Raw genomic sequence first — 16,402 nt, forward strand, 5'->3', positions numbered from 1 at the left:
TGTATTTTCTGTCACTGCCCATGAACTGGTGGAGAAAGGTTGTGTGTTTCCTTGACTGGATCCTCACAGCTATGGGGCCCCTGGTGTGGAGTTCACAGGCCTTCATAAAGACACCACCGCTGTCACACAGATCCACTTCCTACCTGGGCAGGTGCGTTCTATCCCATTTGCTCTGAGTGCGAGTCGTCATCTGCTACTACAGCGTATTTTAAATGAAATGTTATCTCTTCTTACTCTGCGATAGGGCCGTCTGCTGTCGCTATTGGATGACAACACAATTCACCTGTGGGAGCTGGTGGCAGGAGCCTCCAGAGAGGTGGGAGGGGTCAAAAAAGAGGGTGTGGTCTGTCTGCAGGAAGTGGGCAACTATAGCCTCCCAGGAAGACCCGGCATAGAGAGCTGCAGGTGGAATATCAGAGAAGAGAATTAAACAGAGTTAATGAGTTAAACAGAAACAGTCACTCACTTGCACATGTCTCTCTTTTTTTTTTTTTTTCTCTCAGTGCCACTCGGGTAACTGTCCTCCTCTTGCTGAAGTCATGTGACTTGCTTTGTATTGGAACAGAGGGTGGAGGCGTGTACTTCCTGGAGTTACCCCGCCTCTTACTGAAGGACAACCACACACTGCCCCAGGATCAGGTGGTTCAGAGGTCAGTAACTGATGGAAAACATTCAACAAAAAATAAAACGATGACGCTGAGTGAAAATGAAAAGAAGTGGATGATCCCTCTGGGACGTCACTCATTGGTTTGTGGTCTGCAGTTTTGTCTCAATGTGTGACGTGGTTGCTGTCATGTCGATTGTGGGGAAATAAATTAGTGGAGTTGGAAAAGAGTGAAGGATGAAACAGAAGTTTGCAGAAAAATTGACAGCATAATAAGTATCAAGTATTTCAGCTACTTGATAAATATTAAAACATATAGCTGTGTTTGATGTCAGTAATATCATAGCCATGAAATGTGCAAACACGCCAATAATGGCTACCTGAGCTAATTAGCAGGCTAGCTAACAGATGATGTAATTCAGTATGCATTAATGCTAACACCAGCTAATGCAACTGATCAAATTGATTATTGTAATAGTGTTCTGGTAGACTTGGTCTTGTCAGTTTCACTCTGTAAACATAACTATGACAGAGCTGTCTGTTGGGGAGAAAAGTAAGTTTTGTATTTGACAAACAAGAGTTCAGAATGTTCAACTTGGCAGGGAAGCTATTAGTCACAGTGGACATCCCCCTGTGAATGACACCAGAATGACTTGGTATTTTCAGACAGAAGTTGACATTTTCTGAATGAAAGTCGACTGGAGTTGGGCCTTTTTTGGAGCCAGTCGTAAGATTTAGCCATATTTATTTCGGTTTTAAGCTTCCGCTGTTTGTTCTTGTAAGAGGAAAAAAGGCAAATCAAAGAAGAAATTAATCAGATATTTTTGCAGCAGATTCTACTTCATTCCTCCTCCACTCCTCTTTAACCCACTTCTCTCGTCCCGTCACAGTATGTCTTCCTTTCCTTCAAACACTCCAGTTTCCTCCCTTCACTTCTCCTGCTGAGAAGGTCAGACATGCACACTTTCACGTTGAGACCAATCAACCTTTTGACCCCAGCAGACACGATGCAGGTCAGGTTCATGTGGTTCAGGGACCATGAGAACAGTCGGGTCTCCTGCATGCTGTTTAAAGAGTAGAGATGTCAGACTGAAGACTAATATTCTCACCATCTGTCAAGTTGTGCTGTTGTTGATTCAGATGCAGATAATGTACTGATTTGTACCAGAAAGTTGCTGTTTTGAAAAGAATTTCCTCGCTGCTTTCTTGCTCTGACTCAGTGGAACTGTCACAGACCTTTAGCTGTTTGGTTCTTGTTCTGCTGTGTGATTGTCTGAAGGGTTCAGCCAAACCCCTCATTAACCAGGCTTGTTTAGGGAAGTGGGTAGAACTGAGGCCTAACAAGGGCCCTGATAAGACTAGTGTGTGTGTGTGTGTGTGTGTGTGTGGGTGTGTGCGTGTGTGTGTGTGTGTGTGATTTGTAAGCTGTGTGCAAAGGAGCAGAGTTGTACACAGTGATGCTTTGTACCGGTTGCCAAAACGCAGTGTTCCGGTTGGGGAAGTGTTTCAGCTGAGTCTCCAGCGTGCGCAGACACACACATGCGCACACACACAGACGCAGGGGCTCATCACCGGGACTCTGTAGCAGGATGCTGGATTCCCTAAAAATACTTGAACGGGGAGATGGAGACAATGGAAGGCTTTGTTGGGAATGTTTCTGCCTCTGTGCTTCCGGAGAGGATCTTCCCTCAGTGAACCCTACTAAAGCAGTCCAAAGTGTGTGTGTGTGTGTGTGTGTTTATGTCTGTGTGTGTGAGCCACGCAGGCCCACTATCTACTTTGCAAGATTTGTGGCTCATCTGCAGCAAAAAGCCCAGAACTCTGCAGCGCTGTCTTTCTGTCCTGCCTTTGTTTGTTTGTTTGTTTGTTTGTTTGTTTGTTTTTAATGACAGTCCTCCTGTTCTTTCTCCCTGCCTCCCTCTGCTTCTTCTTTGTCTTTCTTCCTTCTCTCCTTTCCTTTCCCTGTCCTTCGCTGAGGGAATCCTCTGACACCTCAAGGGTGTGTCCTGCTCCACATTCCTCCGTTGCCTCAGAGGAATGTCTTGTTCACATGCTCCAGCAGCTCAGTTCCAGCTCAATTTTGTTGTTTTTGTTGATGTTTTTTTGTGTCAATCTACTTTTCTTCTTCCTTAGATCTCTCTCTCCATGCTCTATAACATCTCTATTTTAGTTTTTCTTCACCTTTGCTAGCACTGTTTGTGACTTGAGTCCAAAATCAGATGTTTCAAGCTTTCAAATGATGTGTTAGAACTTTTTCAGCTCAGTATGAAACTTCAGACAGATGTCAGTTGGTCTAAAGGGGGTTAGGATTGGATCTAAATAGCTGTCTTGACCTCTATTTGTACAGGACTAGTGTAGCATGTAACATAGGGACCTCTGGTGATTTAGTAGAAAAATGGTCTTACCTCTGACACAGGAACAGGTGGTGCAGAGGTCAGTAACTGATGGAAAAAAATTCAACAAAAAATAATTAGATGACACTAAGTGAAAATGAAAAGAAGTGGATGGACCCTCTGGGATGTCACTCGTTGGTTTGTGGTCTGCAATTTTGTTTTGATATACGCACCATGGATGTTGTCATGTTGATCATATGGAAATAAACTGGTGGAGTTGGAGAAGAGTGAAGGATGAAACAGAAGCTTGCAGAAAAAATGACTACATCAACTGACAGCATAATGATAAATATCAAGTATTTCAGCTACTTGATAAATATTAACACACATAGTTGTGTTTGATAACAGTTATATCAAAGTCACGAAATGTGCAAACACAACAATAATGGCTACCTGACAGCACAGCAGCTACCTGAGCTAATTATCAGGCTAGCTAACAGATTCACATGCTCCAACAGCTCAGCTCCAGCTTGTTGTTGTTTTTTGTGTCAGTCCAGTGTTTACCTTCCATAGATCTCTCTCTCTCCATGCTCTATAACATCTCTATTGTAGTTTTTCTTCACCTTTGACTGTGCTGTTTGTAACTTGAGTCCAAAATCAGATGTTTCATGCTTTCAAATGATGTTAGAACTTTTTCAGCTCCGTATGAAACTTCAGACAGATGTCACCTGGTCTAAAGGGGGTTAGGATTGGATGTAAATAGTCGTCTTGACCTCAAAATCAGCTTTATTGACCAAGTATGTGAACACATACAAGGAATTTGGCTTCAGTTTTGCATACTTCACATCGTACAATTTCAACATAAACATGCACACATTTAATCATAAACCAAATATACACGAACATTTGACTAGAAACAAGGAAGGCAATGAGTACAGGACTAGTGTAACATTAGGACCTCTGCTGATTTAGTAGAAAAATGGTCCAACCTCTTACTGAAGGACAACCACAAACCAAGTAGTGGATGATCTGTCTGGGACGTCACTCATTGGTTTGTGGTCTGCAATTTTGTCTCAATACGCTACATAGATGTTGTCATGTTGATCATATGGAAATAAACTGGTGGAGCTGGAGAAGAGTGAAGGATGAAACAGAAGCTTGCAGAAAAGAATGACTACATCAACTGACAGCATAATGATAAATATCAAGTATTTCAGCTACTTGATAAATATTAACATATATAGTTGTGTTTGATATCAGTTATATCAAAGTCATGAAATGTGCAAACATGCCATCTACCTGACAGCAGCTACCTGAGCTAATTATCAAGTTAGCTAACAGATTCACATGCTCCAGCAGCTCAGCTCCAGCTTGTTGTTTTTTTGTCAAACCAGTTTTCTCCTTCCAGAGATCTCTTTCTCCATGCTCTATAAAATCTCTGTTTTAATTTTTCCTCACCTTTGCCAGCGCTGTTTGTAACTTGAGTCCAAAATCAGAGTTTCAAGCTTTCAAATGATGTGTTAGAACTTTTTCAGCTCAGTATGGAACTTCAGACAGATGTCAGCTGGTCTAAAGGGGGATAGGATTGGATCTAGATGGCTGTCTTGACCTCTATTTGTACAGGACTAGTATAACATTAGGACCTCTGGTGATTTAGTAATTATGGACTTACATCTGTGAAGTGAAGTCTGTTTTTTTTTTTTTTTTTTTAAATTTAAATTTACTGATATTATTCCCCGGTCCTGATGCCAAGGCTGGCCACTTCAAACAACTGTTGAAAGGCAGAAAAATAGTCTGTGTTGCAGCTGTCATTTTTGCTCGTCTGAAGGATTTGCTTTTTCAGTGAATGTCCATCAACATATCACAAAACACTTTTAAAGCTTCCATTTATTATCACCAGCACAGACTCCATAATCCTTCACCACAAAATAAGCAGAATAAATGCATGAAGGAAATAAAAAATACTGGAAATGCCACCAAATCACAGAGATGTCAATTATTGCAGGAGCTCTGTATTTGCTGAAAGATGGTTGGTAATTTGTGGTGGAATTTCAATTCGATCACAGATGACATTCAGTTATTACAAATTACCAGAGGTCTCCTAGAGGTCTCCAGGTCCAGTTTGAATAGGGCTCGACTCATTCCATTCCCATTCACTGAAAACTATTTGAAGAACTGTCTGACAGCCAGCTTCTAATATTAACTAGTGTTTTACACATTCTGACAACATGCACACAAGCATAGCGCACAGTGTCCGACTTTTACCATGGGTGCACTTGTAATCTCACAAATTTCACTTGAAACACATCCCATATTATTTCACTCCTCATCAGTGACACGTGCTCCTTCTTGTCTCTGTTTATTTGTTGATGTTGTGATATTTAACCCACTGAACCGGCAGACTGCAGATGTGGAATGAAAGCTAATGTTTTGTTTTCCAGCCTTCCAGATGACTACAGATGTGGAAAGTCATTAGGGCCGGTGGAGGCTCTTCAGGAACACCCTCAGCAGGCGGGAAAAATCCTGATAGGCTACAGTAGAGGCCTGGTGGTTCTGTGGGACCTGAGCAGCCGTCACATTGGCCAGCTCTTTCTGGGCAAGCAGGTACCTGATTTAGAGAAGATGAGTCTATAATGCATTTTCTTATTGTGAGTGGTAGAGGGATATCACTTTAAAGATGTAGTGTCTGCAGGTTACACTGGCCACACTCCCTTGAACATTTTCTGCAGCTAAAATCTGAATTTTGCAGCAATTTATAGCACAGTATGGTTAAGCTATTAAATGACACATGGTCTCTTCTAGGAAGAATTACAGTAATCTTCCTCTCTCTTGCAAGTTTTTAATTTTTAATGATATGTTTGATTTGTTTTTCTAAATAACAGAAAGGAGTGATAATATAAAGCATGACTCATCTGAATTAGATGATAATTATATTACTATTAATGTTCTCATGCTGGGTATTTCAGTCAGTCTGTGAGAGTGGAGGGACACCTGCTGATGAAAGTCTAGACAGTTTTTTTTCCTACAAAAATGTATTTGACAGCAGTTTATCTCCTTTGGGGAAATGAGGGTTATTTTGAAAGAATGATATTTCATATTTCATTGCTATGAAAGCTTTTTTTTTTTTAAATACACATAGTAAACTCTTAATTTATTGTGAAAAAAAATCACTCTTAATAACATTAAATTAGTCTTTTATTAGTTTGAATTTTTATTAAAGACTTGGAGTGATAAAATATAATGCATTTTGATTTAATAAAATGTGATCTCATAACAACATTTATTTTTAGTTTAACATTTTGACCTTTATAGGAAAGAATTCAGGCATGTCTTCTCTAAAGTATGTGATAAAACCATTGTTGCTGCTGAGTCACTAGACTTTTTGTCATTTCAGAGTCAAAAGATAAACATTCTTTCCCATATAAGCTGCGTAAATATTAGCTGTGATTTGGCTGTTGTATGACCTGGTCTAATGGCTCTATTTGTGTGTGGACACCCCTGCAGCAGCTGGAGAGTCTGGTATGGGAACGTTCTGGAAACTTGTTTGTCAGTTCACATAACGATGGGGGCTACGCCGTTTGGCCTGTCACCAATGGCAACACCTGCAATCAGCAGCCAGTGTCGTCCACTATACCATATGGTGAGAACGCAGACATAACACACACACTCTGCTGACTAACCCCTTGGGATTCTGGATGAGACCTAGGTCAGGTTTTATGTGTCTGTCCAGTCTGGATCGTTGCAAGAATGATTCAGACAATGATAAAAACACAGACTTAAACAACTATTTGCTTGAAATTTCTCTCTCTTGACTCCAGGGTTCCCACGGAGTCTTTAAAGTCTGGAATTTACAAATCTGCATTTAATACCTCAAGAAAAAGTCCTTAAACAGTATTAAATTTGGGCGGCTGTGGCTCAGTTGGTAGAGCAGGTTGTCCAATAACTGAAGGGTTGGTGGTACGAATCCTGGCTCTGACTGTCTACATGTCAAAGTGTCCTTGGGCAAGACACTGAACCCTAAATTGCTCCCAGTAGGGCCTGGCAGCGCCCTGCATGGCAACAGCCGCCTACTGGTGTGTGTGAATGGGTGAATGTGAGGCTTTGGGCACCATAAAGGTGTATAAAATGTGCTATATAAGTGCAGACCATTTACCTTTTAATATGGTAGGTCTTAAGTCAAGTATTTAAATGTGTCTGGGAAATGTTCAAGCCACAAAGACAGTAATGTTAGTTGACTCATTTCCACTCGTTCCAACCCAACAATTTATATTGAAATTAGGAACTAATTAACACTAATTTTGCCGCCCCCAATGAGAAATGACTTGGAATGGTGGGAATCAAGGTGTTGGAGTAAATAAATATATTTTCCTAAATTCTAAGAGTCACAAATTTTTGATAGTATGCCTGTGAAATAGGTATTAAATTCTGTTCTTAGTAGTCTTAAAAATGTCTTAAAAAGTCTTACATTTTACGTGTAGAAACCGGTTGGAACCCTGGACTCTTAATTCTAATTTCCCCTCTGCCTCTTTAACACTAAAAGCCTGGAAACTGTAATAGTCTTAGTCCGACCAACGTCTCAGAATGTCTTTTCTGTATGGCTGTCTCCGTCAGGTCCATTTCCCTGTAAGGCCATCAGTAAGATCCTGTGGAGGACGACACAGACAGGGTAAGTGATCTGATGTCACTACAAATCCAACAAGATTTGACCTCCTGCCCCCAACAGCCACTATTTACAACTAAGACCCTATCCCATTCCACAACGCTGCAGGTCTCCAGTGTTGTTATACAGCGGAGGGATGCCCAGAGCGAGTTACGGTGACCGCCACTGTTTAACCATTCAGCAGGACAAAGATCACATCACCCTCGACTTCACATCCAGAGTCATTGACTTCTTCACTATCCACAGTATCGAGCCAGATAAAGGTGTGTTTCTGCTTTGATGCCTTTACTTTAATTTCATGCCACTATGACGTATCCTAAATTCTCTGAGTTGCCCGTCCTTTTTGCAGAGTTTGACGACCCTTCAGCGTTGGTCGTGCTGCTAGAAGAGGAGCTGGTTGTGATTGACCTGCAGACCCCCGGGTGGCCCTCTCTGCCCACCCCCTATCTGGCTCCCCTCCACTCCTCGGCCATCACCTGCTCCTGCCACATCTCCAGCGTCCCTCCCAAACTCTGGGAGAGGCTGGTCAATGCCGGCAAAGCACAGCAGGGCCGCCAGCAAGCACACGGGGTGAGAGGAAGCACAGTTAGACACAACACACAGATAGTTTACTTTTGTTTTGGATATGTGCCCTATTACTGCTACGAAAAGGACAGAGTTTACTTTAATGGGAAATGCTGCTGCAAAATGGACAGTGTATCCTTGATATGTACAGCAATTTTGTGTTTTGTGCATGGTCAGAATTTGGTCTGATATGTGTAGGATTTTTGAGTTGTTTATGGGATCTGACATAGGAATTTAGGGTAGGTTGGGTGGGGTAAGGGGGCGGGAGATTATAAATTAAACTTCATCCCGCTCGTTTTCGAATGTTGGACTTTCTTTTATATAATCCTTTTGTTGTTTGGTTTTAATACAAATTAGAAATAAACAAACAAACAAACAAACACAGGCAATGACATCTATTGTCATCAATCTTTTTATTGAAGAATTTGTCAGAAAAACATTTATTATTACAGGTTGTGCTTGTATTGAAAATAACCACATAGTAAACAAAACAAGTACACACAACAAAATATAAACATAAAAAACACACACTTTAACATTTCTCATCCCACCCCTCTACCTCTTTCCAGGTCTTGCATCTTACCACAATGAGAGAGGCTACAAAAGTTGTACCACTATTTAGGTTGAGTTATAGTTCTATGAGGCCAAATCTTATTGAACTGGTGCAGTTTACTTAACAGTGAGAACCAAATTCTCTTCAAATTGGAGAGTTTAACCATTTCTTCTAATCATAATTTAACTGATGGGACTTCTGCTTTTTTCCAGAAGATCAGAACAAATCTTTTTGCGACGATAAGTGCATAGGATAACAGCTGATGGTGATACTTGTTGAGAAAACTGATCAGACTCTGAGTAGCAATGGCGGATTTCACTTAAACGGGTCATATTTTGCTAAATCCACTTTTATTAGTCTGTGGTTCATTTATTTGTGTATTTGGACCCTAATAGTTCAAAAAGTCTGAATTTGAACCCTCTAGGTGCTACAAATCTATCTTTATATTCATTTTGGCAAAAATCGAGTGGATTTGTACAACCTGTTTTAATTCCTGCCTAATTTGTTACGTTTTCTAACTAGTTACGTTATGACATTTGCACGTATAAGGTCGAGACTTCAGACGAACATTTCTCCCAAGTATGACATAGTTGTTTATCAGCAGCAGCGGTTGTAGTAAAAACTGAAAATATGTCTAAACTTCGAGCCGATTACCTAAAATGTTCAGTTGCTGGCTGAACGGGACAGAGCAGCACAGCCAACAACCTGCAGGGGATGGGGTGTGAAGTGACTCATTTGCATTTAAAGGGCCAGTGCTCAAAACGACCTTTCTGGTGTCATTACTCAGAAATAGGGTTGAAGATGGACCTGTGGAGTTGAATTAATGAAGAATTCAGACCCAAGCATAGCATTTACAGTTTATGTAGACCACAGGGAAAGGTTTTAAAATGCAAAATTCCATTTAAAAAAAGCAAAATATCACTCCTTTAAACTTGAAAATGCTGCATTTGACATCAGTGCCTTAAATATCAGGGATTCAGCAGGTCTTTAATGAGTCTAAAATGCAGTATGAGAATCACACATGCTTAGGTGTGCTCATCTGATGCTGATAGTAAATAACACATGTGAAGCCTGTTTCACCTTGTACAAAACAATGCTCAAATTCATAAACTATGGGTACAGAGCCGGGTTCTGCAACCCTGGTCTCAAGAGCCAGTTGTGGTCCTTTAGCCTCTCCAGTGTCTCCCAGTTTTGCCTGAAAAAAATCAAGAAGATATGGAAATGCATAAACAATTATTTCTGAACATTTTGCCGTCATTGTTTTAGATCTAAAGCCATTCCTACATAGTTCAACTGTAAAAATGTGTCTACATAAAAAAATATGTTTTCCTTAGTGTCAACCGTCAAATTAAGGTCTTGGGCCTTTTTGCTAAATTCAATAGCACAAACTCAATTTTCAGTTGTTTAGTTTGTCTGTTTCTAATTAAGCCTATACACCAGTGGAGATTCTCTCCATTACATAATGAGTCTGTTTTGTGTTTTCTTTATTACAGCTGTGTAGTTCCATACATGCACTTAAATTGCATTAGTGTAATTAAATTGCAAAGTATAAAACACTAAAAAAGGATTAAAATTACTTGTTGAAACCTGCAGAAATGTTCCCCCATTTTCTGAAGTAATGTAAAACATAAACAGATGCAGCAGGAAACACAGCCGGGGTTCAATTATTCTAATACAAATGGTGTTTAAGTGATTAATCTCTAATAATCCAGCAGTAGTTTACAGTGTTCATACAAGGTCGTTTCATACCTGAGGCTTTGAAATCACTTTCTCTTCATCAGAAACTACAGAAAACAAATTTAAAACTGTAATTAACACCACCCCTGTTGAGTCAATTGATATTACATGATCTCATCGTTTTAGAGTCCGCACAGGCTTTTTGTTTTGTTTTTTGGGAACCTGCCCGGGGAGACTACTTGAGGAAGCAGACTAAAGCTACAGTCACGTCACATTATTGGAACCGTAACTATGAGCAGCTGAGTGGGGAAAAACCCAGAGGCATTTAAAGATATCTGGCAAATTATGCAGTTACAATAACATAAATGTGTGTTGGTAACAAAACATGTATCCATATTTGTTTTTATTTACCACCATCAGCAGCTTATGGTTGATAATTAGTCTTAGTTGGATAACATATTAAAGATTCGGTTTTAATAATGATGCATTTACAGGGGTGATCAGGATAAACTTTGTCTTGGACGACAGGGCTACATTCACATTCGGAAACAAACACACTCCGTCTCAAGATTTTGGAGTCAGCATTATCACAATTTTATAACACACCTAATTTACTATTGCACCTTCCTCTCCAAGGTAAAATAAATAAAATAGAATACAATAAAATGATTGACTTTAAATAGATGATAGTAATTGCATTCTGTAGAAAAAATTCCTCCATTTTCACAGTGCAGAGGATAAAGGAATCTGAGTAATTATAAGATCAATATGCAGTGTAATCAACCCATGACAGAAGCAATAGGAATAAAAATAAGATCAAATAAAAACATTAATAATAAGAACATGGGTAGTTTCAGAAACCCATCCTGTAAGCAAGGATGAACAAGATTAAAGAGGAGAGGGTTCAGGGCTTATTAATCGGAGGAGATTTCTTATTTAACAGTGCTATAGATGTTAGGAGAAAAGAGAGCTTATAATGGGTTTAACCCATATGTGATCACTTCCACTGTGTGACTAGAAAAGGAGCCTGAATGTGTTCCTAAATCCATATTCATCTCTCTGACAGGTCTCTGTTACTGTGTCCTGATATCATTTCCCTGTATTCAAAATAACTGACTGTTGACACTGTGAGGTTAGTGGACCGCAGTAGCTGCAGGATTAGTCTGTAAATGGATTTACTCATAGCTGTAAGGATATCAAATTACAAAAAAATCCAATATGAATGTAAGCGGCTTAACCTGAGAACACCTTAAACTGAATACGGCCAATAGCCAGCCTGCTCATGCATGTCTGTTAATTTTGGCCACCGACACTAAAAAGCCAGTTGAAATCGGAGTTTAAAGTGGACCCTAGCGCGGCTATTTGCATTTAAATGGATGTTATTAGTCGTGGTTGTGGTGCATTTAAGTTCACAGGCCGGCAGCTGCAGCGCAATGAGGAAGCTGACACAAGTCTGACCATGGGCCTGCTGATAGTGCGTTAACTTTGGGAGCAGGTGAAGGCAGTTAGAGGCTTCGCACAGGCTTTGTAGCTTAGATCAGCTGTTTGATCAGTGGCAGATCAGACCAACACACACACATACACAGCTGGTACACTTGTAAATCATCACTGTCTATCTGTGGGAGGCCAAACCAAAGAGATGGCACCACAGCAGAGCAAACACAACAAAGTCTCCAAGAGTTGCACAGGCCAAAATGTGAGCGTTTTCTTTTTTTTTTTTTTTTCTTTTCTTTTACACATGCTCATCCTTATGGGCATGTCTGTGTGTTAGGGCCAGAAAATTTCAAGCTGAGGTCATAAGATGGAAGAGGCTTGGAAATATGGAGTCGCTTAGTCAAGTTCAATATGTGGAATGTTTCTCCTGCAGCTTTTCCAAACTAGGGTGTCTTAACTCTTCACCGATCTGTTTGTTGCAGAGTTGGCCCATATGTGGAGGGAAAAACCTGGCACCTCCACCCAAACAACAAGAGCTGCTATTGACGGGGTATGTTACACTCTCACACACAATCAGATGTATAAATACTTAGAGCGTGCCCGTACTGCAGGTGGATTCACTTAGCATCTTTTTTTTTTTTTTGCACAAATCTGGCACAAATCTGATGATCCTTAGAAAGTGGAAGTGACTAAATGCTGCATCAGGATGTTTTCTTTTTTCTTTTTAATCTGAACCACATGAATATCCTGCAGTAAACCGAGTCTGCATGTGACTTGTCTCAAAAGTTTAAAAACTAAAATTTGTCAGCGAAAGACGACTCATGTGACAGTTGGCTTTGTTTCATCTAGAAATCAGTAAAAGGAATTCAGAAAGGAACAGTGGTGGAGGTGGTATTGAGATCTTAAAAGCATGACTACTCTGTAGTACTGCTATAAGTAAAAGTTGTGCTTTTAGAGTATTATTAGCAAAATGTTCTGAAAGTGTGAAAAATAAAAATACTCATTGTGTCATTCTTGGCTATTATAATTTTTTTGGGTTCATTTTAGTGCTGCATTAATGTATACACTGTCTTACTTCTATGGGTGTTTGAGCTATTATATTTAGGGCTGCACAATATTGGAAAAAACTGACATTGCGATTTTTTTTTTTTTTTTTTTTAACCCTGTGGTACATATTGCGATACGAAAACATACTCAGGAGGATATAACAGCTGTGTGGTGCCAACGTAAATGGTCAAACAATTTAGTTGTGTTTCCTCTCGTGGCGACAGGTGGAAGGCACTGTCGACACAGAACTCGTGTTTTAATATCATCCTTTTTGTAGCCGAAATAATTCCAGAAAACTGACATTGCTTTTCTTTTTGGCACCAAGTCTTCGTTTTCGGTGATTTTCTCTCGGTCGTTGCTCATTTTTAGTGTTGTTACCAGCGACTCACTCCAAACTGATTAAGAAAGGTTGTGATTGGGTGGATCACTGCACACAGTATGTGTCAGGTACCCTTGAAATTAGATGAGAACATGATGAGTTCATTTACCTCCTACATTGCAGGATCTGCAATGTGACTATTGAGCACACATACTACTACTATTGAGCATAGTCATTGCAATGACTATGCTCAACCGATATATTGTGCAGCTCTAATTTTATTCTATGGGGAAGTTTAATCTACAGCTACGCCTTGTATTCTGTAAGATCATCAAAAAAATCTCCACATTTCTGTAAAAATCAACTTTTCAGGGGCTCAGTAACTAAAACTGTCAGACAAATGTAGTGAGATAGATGTCTAACATCATAATAGTACAAATACCTCACATTTGTAGTTAACCGAGTCAAGTATTTTTAGTATTAGGAAGTAAACCTGATGAACTGACTGAACAAAAAATGGTGCAAAACTGTGATTATAAATGGACATAAGGTACAACATTGGGTCTTGAATGTTACATTTTTCCAGACATGAAGACGGAACAGTGCGTTTCTGGGATGCGTCCGGAGTTGCTCTCACTCCGCTGTACAAACTCAGCACAGCTAACGTCTTCCACACCGACTGCGACCCTAGCGACGACCCTCAGGACCCTAGCGACGACCCCGACCTGCAGCAAGAGGAGGAGTGGCCTCCGTTCAGGAAGGTGAGGCACAAATGAGTCAAGGTGAATGGAAATGAGAGGAACTGTTGAATCTTTCCTCACCAGATCAGACACAGGATCTTATTTTACAGGCTGTGGGAATAAAAACAGCATGCGCAGTCGGACGGGGCTGTTGCATTACATCTGTGGCCTCATTTTCCCATCTGATTGTTTTCATGTGTTTGGTTTTCAGACAGGCCCACCCCACCGTTGCTAAAACTTGAGTCTGATTCTCTTTTAATGGCCTGCGTTCTGTGCAGAGTTGCATTTAAATGAACTGATGCACGTCAGGAAGCAGAATTTCATGTCAGGGAGAATCTGGCTTCGGTAGACGCTGACAGGAAATGGAGATGGGTCATGAAGCAGAGCGTTTTATGAATATTTAAATGACAGGGTTTTATCGTTTGAGCAGATCTAAGGTCTCATCTGTAGTGAAAGGAAGAAACTGTACTGGAGCTTTTTCGGGGGAATTTTGTCCATGGATTAACACTTTATACTTGGCACAAGTTTGCAAAAAGTAGTTATTAATATTTTAGGCTTTAAATGTTATAACCATTGTGTTTCTTCCGGACAAAATGTACTCAGATCTCCTGTTTTAGTCGTTCGTCAGGTGACTGTCATCAGAAATGAAAGCTAATTTTCAGTAATATCATCATCCTGTGGTGGTGGTGGTGGGGGGAGTGTTTTGGTGTCCACACACACACACACACACACACACACACACACACACACACACACATGCACACACCTCTTAATCCTGTTTTCCCACTCCTGTTACTCTCCTTTTCTTCTTCTCAGTCCCACTCCCCCCCCCCCACCTTTCCTCATGTATCCTGTGGTAACAGAGCTGCATGTTCAGGAATGTGGCCCTCATATGGGATGAAGAGCCTTTCCCTTTTTTCCCTCTGTAATGAAAACCAGACCCATCATCCCACTCTCTTTCTGTATGTGTGTTACTGACCAACTTCTCCTACTCCTTGTTTCACCATGACATGACTCCCATGTGAGAGGGGATTCTGCTGGAATTTCGACTGTGTGTGTGAGACAGATTAATGCGCTTGTTTTGCTGAGGTTGTATGAGGGAGAGGCGGGGGATGTCATGGCATTGGGTAGAGAATAAAAGTAGTGATTAGAGGAGGAGAGGTTCAGGAGGGTATTAGTGTGCCTGAGCTGAATTAGTTTGTGGTCAGTTTAGAATAAATATTCAGAATGAGACAAAACTGTTTTGGAAAGTTGGAGCAGAAATGCAGTGATGCATCAGGACCTGTGGTCTGGTGGTGAGTCCAAAGACTCAACCTGTAACACTGGAGGTGAATAATCAGTATTCTGCCAACATTTGGCACCATTTTACTTCATCAGTTGTGTTGTTTGGGATATTTAGATAGAAAACCACAGTACAGGACAGTGACCAAGTACACAGTACTTAAGTTCATATAGTTCAGATACTGGTAGACTTTTAGTTTAAGTTCCTCCAACTTACTTCACTCCATGTCAGAGCAGTATTTTTACTTATAATTTTTAATTACTTTTTACTCCACCACATTTGTCTGATAGCTTTAGTTACATTTATGATGATGTTGCACAACAGATACACATTGGTAGAGATTAAGCCAGTGGTCCAATAAAAACATATCTGGTTTCTGAATGAAGGAAGAAAAAACTAAGATCTAATATTAAGGGGATCTGAAACAAAACAAATGAAACTGTGGGAGGAGCTGTTATGAACTCAAACATCTGAAATAAGAGCCTGACAACACACTGCTTTTTAATGAGAAGCCAAATGATAAAAAGGTTGAAAGCCACAGATCTAATATTTAAAATGTGTTGTATTTTAAAAGCTTGTTACATAATACATTGTGCTGAATTTTCAGAGTAACTTGTAACTAAAGCTGTCAAATAAATGTAGATGAAAAAGTACAATATTTGACTGAGATATAGTGGAGTAAAACTGGATGTAAAGTAGTTAAATCTAGTTCCAAATTCTTTTCCAACAGTAACACACTGTTATTGATGCTTCACAATTCAAACTCTTGGGTTAGGTTGTTAGGTTGTGAGATACATCAGTCACAGGCACCAAACCAGTACTTTTCCATAATAGTATTTTTACACTGAGGTTATGTTTTTTGCCCGTTTTGGAGACAATTCAAAGTATTTTGTTGGTTTCTTGCAGACTACTATTTGTAAAAAAGTAATATAGTCCAAAAACGGTGTATTCTGCCAGAAAACAGCAAGTCTTTAAAAAAAAATCTCAATAAAAGGCTTTTTTGAGGTTTTATTTTTTGTCCATTGATGTGTGTAACCTTTCCTTGTGTTTGTCCAGTGAACTCCAATCATGTGTGTGTTTGTAGGTCGGATGTTTTGACCCATACAGTGACGACCCCAGGCTGGGCATCCAGAAGATCACTCTGTGCAAATACAGCAACAAGCTGCTGGTGGCTGGAACTGCTGGACAG

At 40.1% G+C, this 16,402-nt stretch overlaps 1 protein-coding gene across 1 annotated transcript in view; it reads left to right on the forward strand.

The window, feature by feature from the left end:
- Positions 1-16,402, forward strand: part of llgl1 (LLGL scribble cell polarity complex component 1) — a 51,646-nt gene that overhangs the window by 20,370 nt on the left and 14,874 nt on the right. The window contains exons 3-13 of the mRNA XM_030141183.1: positions 70-151; positions 245-405; positions 504-650; positions 5,379-5,541; positions 6,442-6,577; positions 7,549-7,603; positions 7,706-7,860; positions 7,947-8,167; positions 12,308-12,375; positions 13,778-13,952; positions 16,298-16,402. Of these exons, the coding sequence (XP_029997043.1) occupies positions 70-151; positions 245-405; positions 504-650; positions 5,379-5,541; positions 6,442-6,577; positions 7,549-7,603; positions 7,706-7,860; positions 7,947-8,167; positions 12,308-12,375; positions 13,778-13,952; positions 16,298-16,402 (1,468 nt within the window). The remainder of the gene's footprint in view (positions 1-69; positions 152-244; positions 406-503; positions 651-5,378; positions 5,542-6,441; positions 6,578-7,548; positions 7,604-7,705; positions 7,861-7,946; positions 8,168-12,307; positions 12,376-13,777; positions 13,953-16,297) is intronic.

This window comes from Sphaeramia orbicularis, chromosome 8 (genome assembly GCF_902148855.1).
Source record: "Sphaeramia orbicularis chromosome 8, fSphaOr1.1, whole genome shotgun sequence".
Lineage (NCBI taxonomy): Eukaryota > Metazoa > Chordata > Actinopteri > Kurtiformes > Apogonidae > Sphaeramia > Sphaeramia orbicularis.